This window comes from Chrysochloris asiatica, unplaced genomic scaffold (genome assembly GCF_000296735.1).
Source record: "Chrysochloris asiatica unplaced genomic scaffold, ChrAsi1.0 scaffold00054, whole genome shotgun sequence".
Lineage (NCBI taxonomy): Eukaryota > Metazoa > Chordata > Mammalia > Afrosoricida > Chrysochloridae > Chrysochloris > Chrysochloris asiatica.
Genome location: NW_006408572.1, coordinates 14,462,730 through 14,484,514, shown reverse-complemented (window position 1 = coordinate 14,484,514; position 21,785 = coordinate 14,462,730). Strand labels below are relative to the sequence as shown.

Below are 21,785 nucleotides of genomic sequence, written 5' to 3'. Positions count from 1 at the left end.
GACTAAACCAGAAAAGCTCCCAGAAATGTTCCTCCACTCCCTAATGCTTCTGAAACAGAGGTCTTTGGATAAAGGCCCTAGAGAAGAAAGGTGTACTTTTGGAGATATATGTAAAATTCATAGTTCTTTCTATCATGAGTAAGATGAATTTACTCAACATTAACAATCTGCTAACATCTTTAGTTTTAGGACTATCTCAGAAAAAGATGAGGCTTTCTACTCCCGTAAAGATTTACACCCTCGGAAACCATGTACAGGGTCGCTATGGGTCGGACCCGACTCAACGGCATTTAACAACAACAACAACAGCAACAATAAAGCAAACATAAACTGGTACTTTGGGAACATTAGAGTACAATCAAAAGATATTTAAAGCGGGTCCATTATTATTGCCCAATTTAGTCAATGGTTGACACAAAATGATATGCACATTTAATCTCTATTATTCTTCAGCAGTCCTGATGTAGTGCTGTAGGATAAACATTGGACTGCTAACTGCAATGGTGGCGGTTCAAACCCACCAACTGCTCCTTGGAAACACTATACAAGGTTGTTATGAGTTGGAACCAACTTGACAGCATACAGCAACAGACAGTGTAGATAGTTAACACGCATGGTTGTTAAATGGAATGTTTGACATTTGGAAGAAAGGTGTGGCAATCTAGAAAAATTAGACATTAAAAACCCTCATGGAGCACAGGGAGTTTGCACATATGGGGTCGCCATGAATTAGAATGACTCGATGGGGAATGGACTGGTTATTATACTTTAAGATCTTTGGGGTAGTGATCACTGTTTCTGTTTCTTTGGCATCTTCTTCCATACAGTCTGTGAGCACAGTCTCCAAGACATATGAATGAGGATGAGACTTGCTCTATTCAAAGTAACCAAGGAGCCACGTGACACCCAATAAAAGAGATAAAGACTGAAACATAGGTTTGAAAACCTATGTCCTGGCTTTGATCATAGAGTTCTGGCCTAGCTAGTGAAGCACCCGGACAATGTCTCATAGGGGCTGGGAGTTGCATTGCATTGGCTATCTTACAAAGCTTTGCTGTGATTATGTGGGGGAAAAAACAACACCTCAAATCCAAAAACGAAGTGTAAATCACCTTGAGAGAAAACTGGTACATGGGGTGGATTTTGCTGAGGTCATTCATGATGAAGTAGAGTAGAGAGGCCCGGGCAGCTGCTGGCCGGTAGTGCTCTCGGGCCTCATTGATTTTTACTTCAGTCACTCTGGCCTCCTGGACCTGTTAGAACAATGGAGACCCATTGTTGAAACCAAACAGAGGTTCATTCTCCACAGCCCCCTGATAACTCCCTTAGCTTCTCTATGGTGCACATATATGGGTAGACTGGATTCAGATGAGGAGGAAAGGTTGAGGGTTGGAAAGCTACCACGGTATTCCTTAGTAGAGTTGGGGAGACATAGAAAGTGATACACTTATAGTCTTTCACAAAATTGAGGGTGTCAGCTCTTCTAGTTGGCGGTATGGCTCACACAAGCCTCCAAGTTCCATTTTGAATGTGAAAGATTTCATGGAAATGCCAAAAATATATGTTAGTTGAAAATAAACTAGAATCCCAGGCAGTGGGAATCCAAGAAAAGAAGTATAACCTAGTTTTTTCTGTTCTTCTTCTTCTTTATGTATTTTTTTACATAAAGGAATACATTCAGAAAAAGTCTCTTTCAACAGAAAGTTTATTTTCAGAAAATTTCTTATCAGAAAAAATTTTTTTTAACAACAACAAAAACAAAATCTAAACTCCAGAAAGAGGTACTTCCATTAAATGCAAACTTCAGTGTGTCTTGCCTTATGCTCCAAAAACAGAGTGAAATGATGTGGGAATCCCATAAGAAAAATACAACGGTTCTTATTAACTATGAGCTTACAATACATAATTATAAACTATAGGAGGAAGAATGTCAGTAAAACAGACAGAAGACCCAACAAACAAAAATAAAACAGGACTAGTATCCGCAATTCTGTAAATAGGTAAACTAAAAAGACATTACTAACTGTTAAAAAGCCATAGATTCACCTTTTAAAAGCATGCAATCAGGGCATTATGAAAAAGAGTAAGCATATCTGCAAAAGAACGAAATGGAACCTCTAAAAACAAGAAAGCTGTAATTTTTAGGCACTGGACTGCTAACCATTAGGTCAGCGGCTCAAATCCACCAACTGTTCTTTGGAAACACTATTCAGGGTCTCGGTGAGTTGGAACCGATTCGACGGTCCTCAGGTCCTTCTGAAACCTGCCCACTGTGGGTGACTGATGGTGTCTGAAGTTCTGGTGACATAACTTTCAGCATCACAGCAACCTGCAAGCCACCACAGTACAACACACTGACAATATGAGTCGTGGGACATAAGAATACCGTGATGGAAATGAACACACGAGTTCACCAGTTAATAATTGATTAGAACTGAAAAGAACATAAGCGTATTGGAAGATAAAACTGGGGGAATTGTGATAGAAGCAGCTCAGAGAAAAGTAACGAAAAAATACCTGAGCGGTCATGAGACATGGCAGATAGTACAAGAAGGTTCAAAATGTTTCCAATAGAAATAGTAGAGAATGAGATAAGAGAGAATGAGGGAGAGGCATTATTTGAGCAGTAATTGTTGAGAATGGTCAAAAGCATTTCCAAGATGATGGGAACACCACAATTTAGGACACGAAATAATTATTTCAGGAAACTCGGCAGGCTTGGATTTCTAGGAGGAAGTTGGGAAGATGGAAAAGCCATCTGTTACTCTGATTTGTTTTTTCTAAATGTCTGAATCAGAGACATTTGAAAGAAAGAAAATGTGCTCGCTAGCCTTGGCTGTCTTCCCGCACTAGTCAGCGGCGGTTTTACCTTCTTCTCAACTTCGGCAGCTGTCTGCTTGGTGATCTCTAGGCTCTCCACCAAGGCTGTTTCTCCCAGGAAGTTCCCGGATGCTGAAGAGAGTCGAGAGAGCAGGTTGTCTTCTAACGTTTTGAGGGTGATTTTGAATCCATTCTGCTGCTTTGTGAGATCTGACTGTGGATTTCAAGAAGAAATCAGGCATGTAAGTTCAGAACATCTTACTGTTGGGACATTGTTGTTGTTCTTAGCTGCCATCACGTTGACCCCCAAACTCATGGCAAATCCATGTACAGTGGAACACAACCTTGCCTTGGTTGTACACCATCATCAGTTGTGAATTGAACTGTTGGGTGCTTAGTGACTGGTTTTTGGTGGATTGTCAGACCTTTCTTCCTACTCTTAGTCTAGCTGTTCCACTGAAGCCTCTTCAACATCATAGCAACACATAAGCCACTATTAACAGAGGTGCTTTAGCTGGGAATTGAACCCAAGTCTCCCACATAGAAGGCAAGAATTCTACTACTGAAATACCACCGAGCTCACTGTTGGTATAGATATGAATAAAGAAATCCTTATGGGGCCAGAGAAAGGATCCCTCGTGGTAAAGTGGTTAAAGCCCTTGGTTGCTAACCAAAAGGTCTGTAGTTCAAACCCACCAGCTGCTCTGCAGAAGAAAGATGAGGCAGTCTGCTTCTGTAAAGATTTACAGTCTTGGAAACCCTATAGGGGAATTCTACTATGTTTTTTGAGCTGTTATGAGACTGAGGTGACTTGCAAACAGTAGGTTTGGGGCCAGATCCCCCTCTATTAGAGATACTAAGCATGGCAGAGTAGCAGACTGCTTCAGAAAATGAGCAGACGAGATAAGCAGATGAGTCAAATCCCAACAGAATCATGGGACCTTTACACTTGAGTGACTTCACTGTGGTTAACCATAGTCCCCGCTTCCTAGGATTGTCGTACAATGCGTACTATAGTCAAAGTTCATGAAATGGAACCTCTTTCTTTGAATGGTTAAAGTCACGCTCAAGTCTTAGTTTTTGGGAAGTCCTCTCTACCATTACTTTACTGCCCCAGAACGAACTGCACACTCGTGAATTATCTTTCTTTTGGGAAAAAAAAAATCAATAAAAGTGTAAAAGTTGCTTTACACAGTTTAGATAACTATTTCCCAGCACCCTCCTCAGGCTGGAGTAGAGTGTTGATTCCCTAATAGATCTCATCTCATGGTCCCTTTCTGACTGTTAGGATCAATATCCTCAAGCACTGGAAGCTCTATTTTAGGGGGCAGGGGTAGGAGGGTAGTTAATTTGAGACGGTGCAAACAGTTATTGCACTCAGCTGCTAACGAAAGGGTGACAGCGAACTTGGTCGACTAGGAGCCTGAGAGCTACTGATCACACAATTCACACACCTGGATCCAGAACTCAGAAGAGTCACATTCTCCAAGATAATAGAAACAGGTTCAACCACATCTCTTCCCTCTCTTTAGACATAATTAGATTATAAGATACTAGCCAAATTTCTCGTTGCGTGTGAGATTGTGTTCTTAGATCCCTGGAACTTGGTTTACTGTAATCATTCATTTATTCAACACCTACCTGTGGAACAATAGATCTCTAACATGCTACAGGCACTGAGGATTCAGCAGAGAGCAAGACTAACCATTTCCCTGCTGCTCCCATGCGGTTTACATCCAGTGGAGGGACACAGAATATAAACAAACAGGCTTTACCATTTCAGGTAGCGACAAGAAGTATGAAGAAAATAAAGCAGAATGACTTTAGAGAGATAGGGGCAACTTTCAATTGGGCCTATCAGGAAGAGAGTCAATGAGTAGGTTGCATTTGAGACAATTCCCAAATAATTTGAAGCATTTGTGCACAGAACATTCCTGGCAGACTAGCAAATCTTGGTCTTAAAGCAAGATTGAGATGCATGTTTTGTTTTTTCTTGTACTTTATCTTTTTTTTTTTTTTTAAGGTTTTTATTGTGGATTGAGTAAAAGTTTACAGGGCAGATAATCAGTTTACATTCAACAAATCATATACTTTGTTTCATTACAACGATTATAATCCCTTCCATGTACCATCAGTTAACAGTATTTCTCGCTATTCATTTTAGCTCTTTTTTTTTTTTTCAAACACTCAGGCATATATAATAATTTAAACAACCAAAGGGCACATTCTACAAGCCTGCCTCCTGGCTGCCAGTTCTCAGTCCCTCTCTACTCATTAATCTAGAGTCCTCAGCTGCTCCCTCTGTCCATGTCCCCATCTCTGCCTCCATGTCTGGTGTCGCTGCTTCTCTGGATAAGAGATGCATGCTTTTAAGAAATGCCAGGGAGGCCAGGGAAGCTGTGACTGGAGCCATCAACAGGTAGACCAATCTTTCCATGCTAGAGCAGAGAGCATGGATCCAAAGGAAATAATCCCAAACTGTTCAAAAGCAAAGTCCTTACAGCTTCCCTGAATCAAACAAACAAAGAAAACAACAAACAAACCAGTTGCCATAAAGTCCATTTCGACTCATAGTAACCCATGTGTGTCAGAGTAGAACCATGGTCCACAGGGTTTTCAATGGTGGCTGTTTTGGAAGTCGATTGCCACACCTTTATTCTGAGGCACCTCGGGGCAGACTCAAACTACAATCTTTCAGTCAATAGCCAAGTGTGTTAACTCTGTGTACAACCCCGAGGCTCTGCTCTTGGAAATGGGCATATCTGTTATCCCAGCTGTCTCCTGCCTCTCTTCTTCATTTCAGACTATCCTCAGTTTTCCTACTTGGTGTTCCCAGTTGCTAGGAGCTCTTCCAAGACCTGACTGAGGCCCCTTTGCTCAGCTTCTAGAAAAGCAGCTTTCCTTCTTCTCATCCCAACTCCCAGAGTGTGGAGCTCTATGGGATCTTGCGGTGGAGTGATTTCTGCCTCGCTTCCTCAGTGGGTCCCTGGCTCACCTTCAGTTGTTCCAGGTCTGGTCTCTCCATACTGACCACGGCAGCTAACAGTTGGTCCTCCAGGCCATCCCGGGTCACTGTGAAGTTGATCAGGGTGGTCTGAGCCTGCAGCTCAGGTTGGTAGTGAGGATTGGCCAGCTTGGTATGAAGGATGAGCCGGAATTTGGGATTATATTCACACTCTTTGTCTCCGATTTTAATAAATCTGGAACACAAAAGCACGTGTGAGAGTGAGTTCCTCTTCGGCTACAAAATTTGCTCAAGAAAAGAATTCTAGTGCTACCAGATGTGCTTTTGTGAAGTCTTAACATTTTTGATCCTTGCAAGCAAGACTCGTGACACAGACAGATGGATTTCTCCTCTGTGTTTGCACTGAGCCCAGCGACTCTCCTATGTGTAATGTGGCTAATGGGACCAGAGTGACAGACTCCGTGCTTAATTTTGTACACCTCTAGAAGAACCATTCACATATTAAAACAATGAATATTTGTACATGATGAACAATTTCCAGCAGGTGGCAGTAAAGCGCTTGGAGGGAAAGGAACCGTCTGTAGTTTGCACAAAAAGGCCTAGTAGGGTAGCATGAGAACTTTCATGTCCGGTGAATATGTTTTCAGTTGATTGACGAGTGACTTCAACAAGTAAATGAGCACAACTTAAGTATTTATTAAGGCAAGGTATGGCCAGAAAGTAGTGGACGATCTACTTGCAAAAAAAATCAGTTACTGAAAAACCTCTGGAGCCCAGATCTATCAGGATACACATGGGGCCACCAAGAGTCCCAGATGACTCCATGGTAACCAGTGGGTTTCAAATGAGGGCACTGACTGCTAGAAGCAAAGTTATTCCAGGAAGCTTTCTCTAGGAGACGAGGGAAAATGGATACCCCTCTTCTGGGACAAATAAAGGCTTGCCGGCTTGAGAGGACTACGGGAAGCGGCAGAGGCCTGGATACCCAAAGTACAGCAGCTCTCTTCCCAACTCTACAAGAGCCACAAAGCACCAGCAGCACATCTGCCCTTCCTCACCGTCCTTTTTTAATGACTTCACGCCCGAGCAGTGGTCCTAGGACAGGGTCAATGGATTCTTCTAGGTTTTCAATTAGCACCACATCTCCGGCTTCCAGGGCATGCTCTATGGTTTGCAGGTAACTGGGAGACAAAGTCAAGCAGAATGAGCTTGGAGCAAGGAACAGATCAATTTAAGAATCCCATCTGGGCCTCTAAAGCACTTGAAGACAGTGCTTTGAGATAACTCAGGTAGCTAGCTACATTTTTCTCTATTGAAAATGATATTTATGTGATATTACACATTTTTATACATATAGAAAAAAACCACAAAATATAAAAAGGAATGTGAAAACAAACCCACAAATCTGTCATCATTTTTGTGTTTCACTATGCATATTTTAGAGTCCTAGTGTGGTGCCGCAGGATAAGGCACTGGACTGCAAGGTTGGCTTGAACTGCAAGGTCAGCAGTTCAAACCCACCAGCTGCTCCTTGGAAACCCTAGATAGGGTTGCTATGAGTTGGAACAGACTTGATGGCACTTACCAACAATACATATATATTTTATATTTTCAAGTTTACTTTTATATTATTAGATTCATATGGTACACTGTTTTATAACCTGTTTTTTGTATATAAAAGTATCCTGTAAACTTTTTCCCATGTTATTCAAGATTCTTCTGTGACAAATTTTAGTGTCTGTGTTGGTAGACCTTCATTTATTTAAGAATAAATTAACAAAAGTTGATGTTATTTTAATTTTCCTATGCTATAAAGAGTCTAACACACATGTTAAAATGTAGATTTTCTCTAAATTGATTTATAACTTTGATATAATTTCAACTGCAAAAACCCAATAAAACTCTATATATCTTGATGAAAGATCTCAAATTTAACCTAAAATATGAGGCTATAAAGAAAAAATTAATAATAAAGAGGAGAGAATCATCTGACCTAATATTAAATAATACAGAAGTATTCAAAGAAGTCTTAAAAGATCTCATGAAACAAAATGCTAATAGTGTCTTTGAATTATGAATGATAGATTTCAGTGTTTTTCTTAAAAAAATTTTTGCTATTCACCTCTTAAAAATAATTATGACATATTATATTTGTGCAAATATAAACGTTGCTAAATATAAAACCAACTAATTAAAACTGGTATTGTGTCTGTTGTTAAAGTGCCTTTGAGTAAGTTCCAACTCATAGTCACCCTGTATAGAGTTTCCAAGGAGTGGCTGGTGGGTTTGAACTGCCATCCTTGTGGTTCAAACTGACCTTGTAGTCTAGTGCTTATCCTACAACACCACACTAGGACTCCATTAAGGATATTGTTGTTGTTGTTGTTGTTAGGTGCCATCGAGTCGGTACTGACTCATAGCGACCTTATGCACAGCAGAATGAAACACTGCCCAATCCTGGGCCAACTTCACTACTGTTGCCATGCTTAAGTCCATTGATGCTGCCACTTGGCCAATCCATCTCATTGGAGGTCTTCCTGTTTTTCTTTGACCCTCCACCTTACCATTAAGGATATAGCAATGAACAAAAAGGACAAAGATCCTTGCATTTTGAGTTCTTACATTCTCATAATAAGACAATAAATATGACAAATGAGTAAACTATATGTAAGTTAGAAGATAATAACAGAAAGGGAATTGTTGTTAGGTGCCGTCAAATCGGTTCCAATCCATAGCAGCCCTGTATGGGGTTTCCAAGGAGTAGCTGGTGGGTTTGAACTGCTGACCTGCTGTTCAAACCGACCCTGCGGTCTAGTGCTTTATTCCGCAATGCCATACCAGGATTCCAGAAAGGGAATAACAGCCGGTTATAGAGGTTAGGGAATTCAGTGAGGACATGGCTGAAACTTTAATTAAGGCAGTAAGACAAGACCTGAAAGAAGTAAGAATGTGAGCCCTATAGTGGTTTGAATTGGGACCCCCCAAAAGATATGTCCAAATCCTAACCTCCAGTACCACAGAACCCTATTTGGAAACAGTGTCTTTGTAGCTATAATTAAGTGAAGGATCTTGAGATGAAATCATTGTGGATTTAGAGTAGGCCCTAAAGACAGTGACAAATATCCTTAGAAGAGAAAGGAGAGGAAGATTCGAGACATGTAAAAGACACAGGGGACAAGGCACTGTGAAGACAGAGGCAGAGATTGAAGCTACAAGACAGGAGACACCAAGGGTTGCCAACAAGCACCAGATATTAGGAGAGAGGAGTGGAATGTGCCTTCCTCAGAGCTTCTGGAAGTAACCACTCTGTTGAGACCTTGACTGTGGACTTCTGGCCTTTGGCATTGGGATAGAATACATTTCTGTTGTGTTAGGGCACCTAATTTATGATAATTTATTAAGCACCCCTAAGGAAATGAATGCAAGTTCTTATGGAATGTCTTGCTTACTTTAGATACAGCATCAGGAGAGACCAGATGCTAGAACAGGGCTTTATATCTGACAAAGTAGAGAGGGTCAGTGAAAATAAGAAAAACCCTCAATGGTATGGATTGGGCAAAATAGATGCAACAATGAACTTACACATACCAACAATCACTGAGATGCTGGAGGCATTGGCAAACTTTCCTTCTGTTAGATGAGTATGTAAGATTGTCATAAGCCAGAGCCAAGTCTACAGTCACTGACAACAATACGGATATCTGTGGGGACAATGTTCAAGACAGAGACACCAGCAGTGCAACAACCTGAAGCAAACCAAAACAAGGATTTGCTCTGACTGAGGAAGAGCAAGGAGGCTGGAATCATAGGAGAAGGGATTAGAGAATGGGGGAGCTCGGTCTTGTAAGTTCTAGCAGGCCATGTTTAGGATTCTGGTTTTAACTCTGAGTGAGATGAGGAGCCATTGGAGGGTTTTGGGTAAAGAAGACACGCGATCTGACTTAGATGTTAGTGGATCACTCTAGTTACCATGCTGAGAGGAGCCAGCAGTGTATCAAGTTAGAGGGAATAATCGCTGGGACCACACTGTGAGTAGACAATGGGGCAATGTGATCAGATTCTGAATTACACTGTGAAGGTTGTTAAGGGTTGTCAAGCCTGTTCCCATTCATAGTGACCCTGTATAGGGTTTCTAAGGAGCGGCTGGTGGGTTTGAACCACTGACCGTATGGTTGGCAGTCCAGTGCTTATCCTACAGTGCCATGAAGGTAGAGTTAGCTAATGGGACCTTCTGACAGGTCAGATGTGGGGAGTCAAAGGTGACAGTGAGGTTTTCTGTCTGATTGTGTCAGTATGAGTAAGAATGGAGTTACCCTTAGCAGGTCTAAAGACCTTGAGTAGAGCAAGTTTTGAGGGGGTGAGTACAGTGGGCAGATGAGATCAGTTCAATTATGGCAGCATCGATAGACTCAAGCGTGGCAACAGTAGTGAGGTTGGCCCAGGATCGGGCAGTGTTTTGTTCTGATGTACATAAGGTCGCTATGAGTCGGTACTGACTCAATGGCACCTAACAACAACAACAACAAGTTTAGGAGCTCTAGTAGTGTAGTGGATCAACAGTTTGAATCTACCAGCTGCTCTGTGGGAGAAAGATGAGACTTTTCCTCCCTTGTAAAAATTTAAAGTCTCAGAAACCCCATATGAGAGCTCTATGAATTGGAACCAACTTCATGGCACACAACCGCCACCAAGTCTGAGATAGAGTCCTGGGATGGTGTGAATATTTAACAGGCTCACTGCTAATCACAAGGCAAGTGGTTTAAACCCACCCACAGGTGCAGCGGAAGAAAGACCTAAGACTCCATTTTCTAAAATCAGTCGTGGAAACCCCACGGAACACAATTATTCTCTAACACACATGGATGGGCTCATCATGAATCCGAACTGGCTTGATGAGGGGGTGGGGAGAAGTTTGAGATACCAAATAGAAGTTGTATCAAAGAATGCTGAATTCAGGGGTGAGATCTGGGATATTGATATCAATTTGGGCCTTATTAGTAAAAAGACATTCCATGAAGTTATGACCCTGGATGAGATATCTAAGGATGCTACTCTATACAGAAAGAACAGAGAAAACACAGGACTGAGACCTGGGGCGTGCTGTTCTTAAGACATCAAGAAGGAGAAATCAGGAAGCCCCCAAAAAGACTAAGAAGGAGTGGCCTGTGAGGTAGGGGTAAAACCAGGAAAAGGGAAGGAGAAAGTGTTTCTGGATGATCGCGTGACCAGCCATGTTAATGTTGCAAATAGACCAAGTACAATAAGGATGAAGTGGTGGACCTTGGGTGTGGCACAAGCGGTCACCATGGGTGACCCTGACAAGAAAATTTCATGGGGAAAGCTTAATGGGAGTGGGTTTAAGAGAGGCAGCAGGAGAGGGGTTGTAGGTAGTTCGTATACAAAACTCTTGCCAGGAATTTTGCTGGAAGGGAAGCAAAGCAAAAAGACAACCTATACCCTTATCCCTCTCCCCTATTGGCCCGTTCTGTCTTCCTTAATGTGTCCTAACCACACACACAAGAATTGAGTACTGCAATGAAAAGAATAAGCTCTAATGGGGTTAATTAAGTAGTGACCAGGACCAGTGGAAGTGTGGTGGTTAGCCTTTCTCTTGGCCATTCATGTCCCTTCATGGAATAACTCTCCCATTATGAATGTGTAAAGGCAAACGGCAGGCACAAAGGCACACAGATAGTTTTTCAATGGACTCAGTGGTTATACATCTTGCCACAAATATACAAATATCCCTCAAGGGGCAAAGAGTTTGGATTTGTTGCATGTAGCTTCAGAGACAGAAGTGGGAAGAGTGGGTAGAAGAGAATGAAAGTAAGAAGCCTTTGGCTAAGTATGAGGAAGACGTTCTACACCACAGAGTTGTTCAACAGTAGACTATGAAGTTTGGGGAAACAGGAAGTGTCCTGCGAGAGGTGGGAGGATAATGTGGAGATGGCGCAGTAAGGGGTCTTAAACTGGTTGAGAGGTGGGAACATATGACTGCTAATGAGAAAGAAAACCAAAATCTTTACGTCCAGGTATGCTTCACTGAAAGCATGGTTCCTAAAATGGTAAAACGTGAAGCTTGTGGAGTTACCAGCAGGGTGGAACTAATCCACAGGGGCTTAAAACTGGACAATGGCTTCTTTCTTTGTATAAATGGCAAAAGTGGGAGCTTCTGGGGTCAGCCACCTACCCTTTCTGACCAATCTGGGTGACCCGGAGGTCTTCGCCATATTTGTTCTTGATCCACTTGATCCCCTGAAGTTGAGGATCGACCATGAGTGGCCAGCGCTCACAGTTGATTAGGACGGTGGCATTCTCCATGGACATGCGGTCTGCAGGGAGGCCCTCGTTCTGCCAGGCGGCTACATCAGCCTCATCTGTCAGCATCCTCAGGGGGTCCAACGTGGGGGTGACTGGAATGGGGACCTGAAGAAGGAGAGATGCCCCAAAACATGCACAATGGAAGAATGTTTCCTCAGCTGGGGCTGGAATACACAATGCCTCACTGAAAGTCTGCCAAAGCTGAAGTCTTGGACCTCATACTCAACTTGTATTGTTCTATCTTAGATGGCACTGAAGGCTTTCATGCATCAAGACTTTCCTCAGTGGGAAACCCCCTCCGTCTTTGTTATTGTCTCCTGGTATGACAGTGGTGGAAAAAGCAATAGAAAAATCCACTGTAATGTCCCATTGTAATATGAAAATAGCAAATCAGTCAGTTTTACTTGCAGAGGCTCTGATGGATGGAGACCCAGCAATAGGAGTCTGCATCTGACAAACCAAAAGGCAAAAGCGTGGAATGGGGACCAACCAGCAATGTGATGCAGTTTGGTTACTGAAACTAGGGGACCCAAGGGCTAAGAGAGCCACAGCTCAGCATCCTCAAGCAATGGGACCAGGGGGAGTTGGACGGGCTCGAACAGGCTGAGTAACGTTAAGTAGGTCCCTCAGGTTCTCAAGAAACCCTGGCAGCGCAGTGGTTTATCAACTGGGCTGCTAACTGCAAGTTCAAATCTCCCAGTCACTCTGTGAGAGAAAGATGAGGTTTTCTGCTCCCATAAAGATGTACAGCCTCGAAAACCCTATACAGGGTCACGATGAGTTGGAACCAACTCGATAGCACATAACCACCACCAACACCACCATGGGGGTTCTCAGCAGGATGCAGTGCATCCTGAGGATGTGGCTGTTGAGTAACAACAACAACCTTGTGGTTCAAACCGACCTTGCTTATCCTACAGTGCCATTGTTGTTGTTGTTATGTGCCGTGGAGTCGGTTCCGACTCATAGCGACCCTGTACAGGGTTTCCGAGGCTGTAAATCTTTACGGGAGCAGAAAGCCTCATTAGGGACCACTTTTGCTGTGTGGCCTTGAAGAAAACAGAAAGGTCCCTCTCTGGAACGTTAGTACCAGGAGGGACCACCTTCACATTGTTTGACAACCAGGCTGCACTTGGTGTGGGGGAAGGCACGGCTCCACAAATAACTGAGGGTCTTACCAACTCTTCCTCAGACCTTCTGACTTTCAGACATTAACAAGGCAAAAGGTTAACCCTGGGTATCCTTGTCACACGATAGGGGACCCAAGACCCTACTCCATTTAAAGTTCAGGGAGGAAAACAAACAAACAAACAAAGGGTACATTTGGGTTTTTAGATACCTAAGCACAGATGATTGTGAAGTTTGTAACACCTGACAAACTTTTGGGTCTGAAGTCACCACCACCAGGAACCTTGCCCCAAGCCTGACTAGGTAAGTCCCTACGGGGGGCAGGGATGGAGGTGGGCTACAAACTCGATTGTATTAAAGTACACCAGCATAAACTTCTGCTTGCAGCCCCTAATGGGCCATTTTTAGGGTGGCACAGGAGAACCTGTGACATGGATGGCCTGGCCATTTGATCTGACCACTGACTCTCCTTGGACGGGCATATAAAACAATCCCCCTCCAGACAGACGACATCTGTAGATAAAACCCGTTCTATTCCGATAAGCTTTTGTTACTCATGTGGATGTTTACCAAAAAGTCCCTTTTTACTGAGAGGGAAAAAAAACAACTAGTGAGCACTCCCTCCTTGTCAAATAACTGCCGAGGCCAAAGCATCCTTGGCTCCAGAGCAAACAGATGTGCAAACAACTGTCTTCTGGGTCTATGGGAGGAAAGCCCACAGGGATCCAGACACCCCCCGGGACTGGACCCACATGCAATGAGTGTCATGCTGCCCTGTCTATGAGACCTTTTGTTGTTAAGTGCCATCGAGTTGGTTCAGATTCATGAAGACCACTTAATAGGGTTTCTGAGGAGCAGCTGATGGGTTTGAAATGCTGACCTTGACCAAGGCTAAAAACACATCTCAGGGACTGATTCCTGAACCAATGAATGGTCCAGGATGCTTTCACCAGGTAAATCATACTAGGGTCTCTCATCCTATGCAAAAGTTCCAGTGGATCTTGCATGGAGTCTTCACCCTCTTTATCACCCCTAAGCCATAAGGGTGATTGAACACTTCCGTAGGTAATTGAAGGACAGGTTTCAACATCTGATGATAGGAGACAAGACTACTCCCAGCCTGGACTGTACATTTCAGGCAAGCAGTCTGGGGTTTCCTTGTAGCAGCTTCCTTGAAGGGCATTTCTCATGGATGCCATATGTTCGATCAGACTGTCTTTTATCTAAAATGTTATCTAATATACAACCACTACAGACAAATAGCTAGATAAAATGAGAAAAAAACTGTTATAAAGTCTTGATTACTGAATGGGACACACTGCTAAGAGGAGAATCAACATAGACCATGATGCTTGAGGAAGCATGGGGGAGGAAGGAACACTAATTGTTATTGATTTTTCAAAAATGTTCCCAGAAGTTTTCCTCCTCCTCCTCTTACGAAACAAAATAAAACAAATGACCAAAACAAAACAAAAAAATCAAAAATGCCCAGTGCTGCCTTTCCAAGTTACTGTAAATGCTTGGATTTGGATGAATTGCTGAGCTGATAAAACAACAGAAAATGCTTCCACTCCTACCCTATCCACACATAGCAGCTCCAGACGTTGTCCACGGTGCTGAAATGGATCAACTGATGGGATGGATGACGGGAACGATGTGAAAATGAACCGCCTCATGCAGTCCCCAGACTGAACTAAAAACTCCAGAGCAGGAAGCGCCGTGGTAGAGGGCCACGCTAGGAGCATTGTTAGCCTGATTAATTAACTGCTGTCCCATTGTCAGCTTTGTTCCCGAAGATCCACATCTGCTCTTTGTAACTGTACCCTGCGGACGAAACGGCCGCAGGCCCTACTTGATGAGGACTAGTTGGACATTCATGTCTTGTGTGTTGGGCAATATTGGACTTGATGGGTGGAAGAAGATCGGGGAGCTGCCTAATTAGGCTACTTTTGTGAATTCCCCCACAGTTCTTTTTTCTTTTTCCCCTGGAGTTCATTTCCCTGGGGTGGCGTATATGTGGCTAGAGGTGATGTTACCTGGAGGTGTGCTTCTCTCTCCTGTAGGGAGGTGAGGAATAGAGAACAGGAAACAGAACTGAGGTATGGGAGTTTCTCTGTCACATCAGGGATCCCTTGGTAAAGGTGAATGACATTGTGGGCTATGATAAATGTGTTCCTGAGTTGGACGCTCAGGTTCAAAAGGTATGAGTCTTTGACAAGGTCATCACCTGAAGACTAGGACAGGCAGCCTGGGTGGCAATACCCATGCAACCCTCACCACAAGTCCGAGGACAAGAACATCTCTGGAGGCAAGGGAAGGGGCACTGTTAATGCCTCTTTCTCTCCCCAGGTTAACTCACAGCGATGGACAAGTCCCTCACCCAAGAGCCCCAGTGAAAAATACTTTTCTGGGTGTGTGATTATTTCTGGAAACATTTTGTTAAGGTCCTGGTCATCTTTTCCTCCTGATGGATGAGCACCGCCAGAGAAATGCAGTCCACGTGACACTTTGTTCTTTAGTATATTGACCTAAATTGACTGCCTACTATGTTGTTGTTGTCGTTAGGTGCTGTTGAGTCTGTTCCGACTCATCTTGACTCCGTGCACAACAGGATAAAACACTACCTGGTCCTGTACCATCCTCACAGTTGTTGCCAAGGTGCATACATAAGTCTAATCACAGACGGCGAATGTGGCCACGTTGAGCCCATTGTTGCAGCCACTGTGTCAGTCCTCTTCCATGAACGCTTCCTCTATTGACTCTCTACCAAGCATGGTACCCTTCTCCAGGAACTGGTCCCTCCTGATAACATAAGACAGATTCTCCAAAGTACCTAAGATGGATTTTCACTGCCCTATCTTCTAAGGAGCATTCTGGCTGTATTTCTTCCAAGATAGATTCATTCATTCTTCGGGCAGTAAATGTTACATCAATATTCTTCACCAAATGATCACTCAAGGAGATAAGTTCTTTGGTTCTCCTTATTCACTGTCAAGTGTTGGCATGCATATGAGACCTTGTTGTTGTTAGGTGCCATCTAGTCAGTTCTAACTCGTAGTGACCTGATGCACAATAGAGAGAAACACTGCCCATTCTGTGCCCACCTCAAAATCCTTGAGCCCCTTGTGCTGTCAGTGTGTCAATCCATTTCATTGGGGGTCTTCTTCTTTTTTGCTGACCCTTCACTTTACCGAGAATGATGTCCTTCTCCAGGGACTGGTCCCTTTCTTAATATGTCCAAAGTATGAGAGATGAAGTCTGGCCATCCTGGCTTCAAAGGAGCATTCTGGCTGTACTTCTTCCAACACAGATTTGTTATTTTGGTAGTCCTGGTGTGGTACTGTGGGTTAATGCACTGGAGTGCACAGTCAGTTTGAACCGCAAGGTCAGTGATTCAGGTTCACTAGTCACTCCTTGGAAACCCTATACAGGGTTGCTATGGGTCAGAACCAACTCAACAGCACTGAACAACAACAACGTAGTACGTTTGATATTCTCCTCCAATACCATAACTCAAATACATCAATACTTCTATGATCTTCCTTATTCATAGTCCAACTTTCACATGCATATGAGGTTATTGGAAATACCATGGCTTGGGTCAGGTGCACCTTGGTCCTCAAACTGGTATCTTTGCTCTTGAACACTTTAAAGAGGTCTTGTGCAGCAAATTTGCCTAATACGTCATTTGATTTCTAGACTGCTGATTCCATGAGTGTTGATGGTTGATCTGAGCAAAATGAAGTCTTTGATAACTTCTATCTTTTCTTCTCCATTTATCTTGACGAGGCTAATAGTGTTAACTTCTTTACATTTCTTTGTGTCTCGTGCAGGCTTCATGAGCCAGTGCTAGACTCCACACCTATGTGAGCTTCCTCCTGTCTGCTCCATCCACACTACCTCTTGCCTCCTCTTTACCTGGTGACAGAAGCCCAGTTTGCAAATACTGGAAGTGCTTGCCTTCTCCCTGCCACAAGCCACTCTCTAGGCTTCTCTCTTCCTGCATATGTGCTTGCTAGTACCTTGTGCGAAACTGGAAGCAACTGGGACAGATAATCTCTCTCTTATCTCTACACTTGCTTCCCTTTGGGAACTGGTATACATACCAGACCCTCCATTTCCTTTCTCTGTATTGACCTCTCGCAGCTCATTTAGCTCTTCTACAAGCAATCTTTTCAACGGTGACACATCCAATCTCTCCATCTCACTCCTCTCTGCCATTCGTCTTACCTAGTGACCTCAGAAAAACCTCTCTAAACCATCTCTTGTACTTTAATCGCATCTACTAAAAGTACAAATGGCGGGTACTACACCATTAAGCAGACCTCTAAGGGGGAATCAGCATTGTGGGTTTCTTATCCAAAGACCCGGAATGCATTTTAATATATTGCTCCCCTTTCTAATTCTATACATTCTGTTTTCTGCGGTCAGAACATTGTTCTCAGAAGGAATCTGTGTCTTATCGTACAGTCAAAGAAGTCCACGACACACAATTGCCCAAGAATGCCACACAAATCTAGAAAAATCTTCACTAAGCTGCCATCCATTTCCTTATCTTCATTCATTAAGTCAGTGATAATTTTTTCCCAATAATTTCCTTTTCCACAAATGTTCAATATGAAAAAAAAATTAACAGTATTATGTATTATTTACTTACTCATACTGCAGCCACTTCTCAACCACGCTTCAGCAAACCAACAGGTGAACAGGATTTTAGAAGCTGATCTAGGAATCCAATCATGGCAACACGAAGTGTGTTTTGTGTTCTAAGGATCCACTTGCAAATGAATTTAGGAATTCAACCCTTACTCTAAGTTGTGCCCTATTTGTGCTGACTCTTACTGTAGCTGATTTTTATGCATTGGTCTCCTTAACTGCAATATAAACTTCATGAGGGGTCTCACCCCCTAATGTCTATCATTTCCCCTATATAGTGGAGCGGTAGGACACATTGAATTTGTAGATGGATTACTATGGGTGATCTAAAAATGCCAAAGTAGTATGAGGAATTATTCTGAGTATACTTCTAGGCACACCTCAGCATCCCTTACCTGGTCAGGAACTAGAATTTTTGCAATTTAATTACTTCAGGGGGTGAGAAGTAGACAGAGGAAATGGAAGTGAAGTCTTCCGAGGTACACTAGAGGAGGAAGTTGAACAGCCCTTATGAACAACACGTGTGCACGTGTGCCGGAAGTAGATGAAACTTTTCATGAAGCTTTTCGTGTCTGTGGCACGGACACACATGGTGCAGCTTTGGGTCAGTGGACAAGGTGCCACATGGAGTTGGGGACACGGGCCTTCTCTTCTCTGCTACTGGGGACTTAGTCTAGATCAGGAGCAGAGAGGTGCAAAGGTGACAAGGAGGTCTTTTGGTGTCCCTCAGGTTTTCCAACCCTGAGGAACATCTGGTAGATGATGAGCTTCATTAAAGGAAGTGGAGTTCTTCCCTCAAGTGGCCTTGTGGGGGCACTGAGGCATAGCAGTCTTACTCCTGCTTCCTAAGCTTTTTTCAATGGGTTTTCATGGAGTGGTGGGGATGAGTATGCAAAAGGGACTCTGAACACCTTAGACATTGGCTATCCAAAATGGGGGGCAAGGCTACAAAGGCATGAAGTGACAGGCTTACAAGCTTTCAAGAGGGAGCCTAGTTCCAGAGGGCACGGAAGAAAGGAGACTCTCCACCGAGTGGTTTCCAACCTGTCTGGGTAGCGCTGGTGAAAGGAAATGGGGATAAGACTCTTGTGGTACAACAGTGAATAATTACTATCAGGACTGATTGTGAGTGTTGCAAATGTAAAGGTAGGCATTTTTTAACAAAAGGATGGGAGGGGTTGATCTTACAGTCCAGGAGTGGAGGTGCCTGGGACCATCAAGGGAGAAGAGCGGAGTGCAGGACCCTATCCAGAGAAGCAGTGATGCCAGACATGGAGGCAGAGACGATGATGTGGAGAGATGGAGTGGTTAGGGACGCTAGACTCAGGGAGGGAGAGGGGCTGTGTGCTGGCGGGCAGGGGGCATGTTTGAGGGGTGTACCCTTTGGTTGTTTGAATGGTTATATATTCCTGAGTACTTTGGTGTACATCCAAAACAAAACACCCCAGAGGGAATTGAAGCAAATTTGTTGAATGATGATGCATAAAGGGGATTGTAATCATTGCAATGAAATGAAATACAATAGGATGAATGTAAAGCTGATGTTCTCTTATGTAAACTATCATCCAAGTCACAATAAAAACTTAAAAAAATAAAAAGGAGCCCTGAAGATGTGATGTCCTGTCATAGGATCTCATGGGCACCCACAAGCAGGTTATGTTGGAGCTATGAGGTTGTACGTACTTTCAGCTGGCTTAGGTAAGGTCTCCAGGTCCCATCCATGAGGCTTTGCCGGTATTTTTTTGTAAAGAAGCCAAGGTACGAAATGAAAGCCGTAATCAGTAAAATGTCTCCACAGAGTGTCCTTTCTTGCTGTTTGAAGTTCTGCACAGCTTCTGCCCACCTCACGTTTTCAGAAGCAAGTCCTCCAACCTACCATTTCAAAGATGAAAGAGGAGAAAGCTTTTGTCATACTGCAGGCCACTGAGCAGGCAGAGACCTAGCTCGTGTAAAGCATATGATGCTGCTGTTTGGTAGAGGAAGACTCACAGCATCATTTATGTGGTTCTACTGATCAAGGAGTCCTGGTAGCGTAGTGGTTACAAATTGGGCTGCAAACCGTAAGGTCAGTAGTTCGAAACTATCAACTGCTCTGCAGGAGAAGCTTGAGGCTTTCTGCCACCGTAAAGATTTACAGCCTTGGAAACTCTGTACAGGGTCACTATGAGTTGGAACCGACTCCGCGGCGCATAACAACAACAACAACAATTGATCAAGGATTCCTGGTGTGGTGCTGTGGGCTAATGTGCTGTATTGCAAAGTCCCTTTGAACCACCAGGTCGGTAGTTCAAGCTCACCAGTTGCTCCTTGGAAACCCTATTCAAGGTCACTCTGGGTTGGAACTGACTCGATGGCACTTGACAACAACAACTGATTAATGGGGACGAGTACCTGCTGCAGCAAACATTTCAGTAATAAAGTCCCTACTCTGGACCATGCACTTTGGAAAAGTGATAGTATTTCAGTGCAGCCTTGCATGCTCAGCCCCTTTCTAGGTGTGGAGGTAAATACCGCCCACCCTGAAGCATCACTGTGAAGGTTAAACATGACCATGAATGTGAATCACTGAACACTGTGTAAGTAGATTGGGCACCACTCCATTTTTTCCACCAAATGCTTGAGGATCTGTAAATTTAAAAATCAGGTGCATGCTCTAGGTATAATTTACAGTGGATGGGGAGACCGACATGGTAATTAAGGCATACTGTAAGAAGTACTAGAATTTGGGGATGTGCAAAACACCAATACTGCAGAACGTGGCCTGACCTGGTCCAGTCCCTCTATGGAGACACTTCTCCTGGAGGGGACAATCCTCCTTTCTAAGGTGGACTGTCAGCCTATGAGCTTAGTCTCTGTTTTAGGACTGTGTAATGTTTTTTCATCCTTGAGAGATGGCATCATAGAATGTTAGAACAGGGAGAGACCTTAGGGCTTTGCCCACTCAACCATTTCCATACCCGTTTTCAGATCACAAAGATAAAGACCAGAAAGGCAAAGTATCTCACTAGATATAGTGATATATTCTGACCCCTAGAGTAGAGTACCTACTATCTCCTAGAAGGTGCCCCAGCTAGGCAAAGAAAGTTGTGTTATGTTCTGGAAACCAAACAGGAAACAGATAGGCTGGCTGGGACATCTGTGCTACTTTCTGTACATTTGCAGAAGTACATTTGCTAAACAGATCATCTCACAGCTATGTAGCAGCTGGTTCAACAAACAACTGCACAGACACACACTGGTGGTACAGCTTCTTCATCAAAGTGTTGCTCAGTTCAATGACTGCTATGACTCATTTCTCCTCAAACTGAAAAAAACCTGGCTCTGTAGTAGAAATAAATGGTGGCTGGGATTCATGTTGTAGAAACTCTAAGATTAAAATGATGTAATATTCAAGACATGGTTTTGCAGAATCTTGGTTGATTTATGTGATGAGAAATACAGCATGAGGATTAAAAGGGGGCCACAAATTCTTTGACTTTTCTTCCATCAAGAGATAATGTCTTTGGCTACCTAAAATGAGGGGGAGATAAAGGCACAAAGTGGCTGGCTTACAAGTTTTCAAGAGGGAGTTTAGTTTCAGAATGTGTGGAAGAAGATGGAGTCCCACTGAATAGTTTTCATCTTGTCTATACGGGTATGGTGAAAAGAGATGGGGATAAGATCTTATGATTCAATAGTGAGTAATTGTTATCATGACTAATTGTGACCGTCACAACTATGAAGGTAGAAGTTTTGTAACAAAAATGGGGGAGTAGTTAATCTTACAGTTCAGAAACAGAAGACTCTAGGGCCATCAAGGGAGAAGATCACGAGTGGAATGTGGGACCCTATCCAGAGGAGCAACACCAGAGATGGAGACAGAGATGAGGATATGGAGAGAGGGAGCAGTTGAAGA

General features: G+C 43.3%; 1 protein-coding gene across 1 annotated transcript in view; it reads right to left on the bottom strand.

The window, feature by feature from the left end:
- The window catches only part of DNAH9 (dynein, axonemal, heavy chain 9), a 556,281-nt gene that overhangs the window by 90,108 nt on the left and 444,388 nt on the right, over positions 1-21,785 (bottom strand). Inside the window, exons 52-57 of the mRNA XM_006863433.1 lie at positions 19,574-19,762; positions 11,976-12,211; positions 6,844-6,966; positions 5,816-6,020; positions 2,870-3,034; positions 1,113-1,253 (exon numbers count right to left, since the gene is read on the bottom strand). Coding sequence (XP_006863495.1) covers positions 1,113-1,253; positions 2,870-3,034; positions 5,816-6,020; positions 6,844-6,966; positions 11,976-12,211; positions 19,574-19,762 — 1,059 coding nt within the window. The remainder of the gene's footprint in view (positions 1-1,112; positions 1,254-2,869; positions 3,035-5,815; positions 6,021-6,843; positions 6,967-11,975; positions 12,212-19,573; positions 19,763-21,785) is intronic.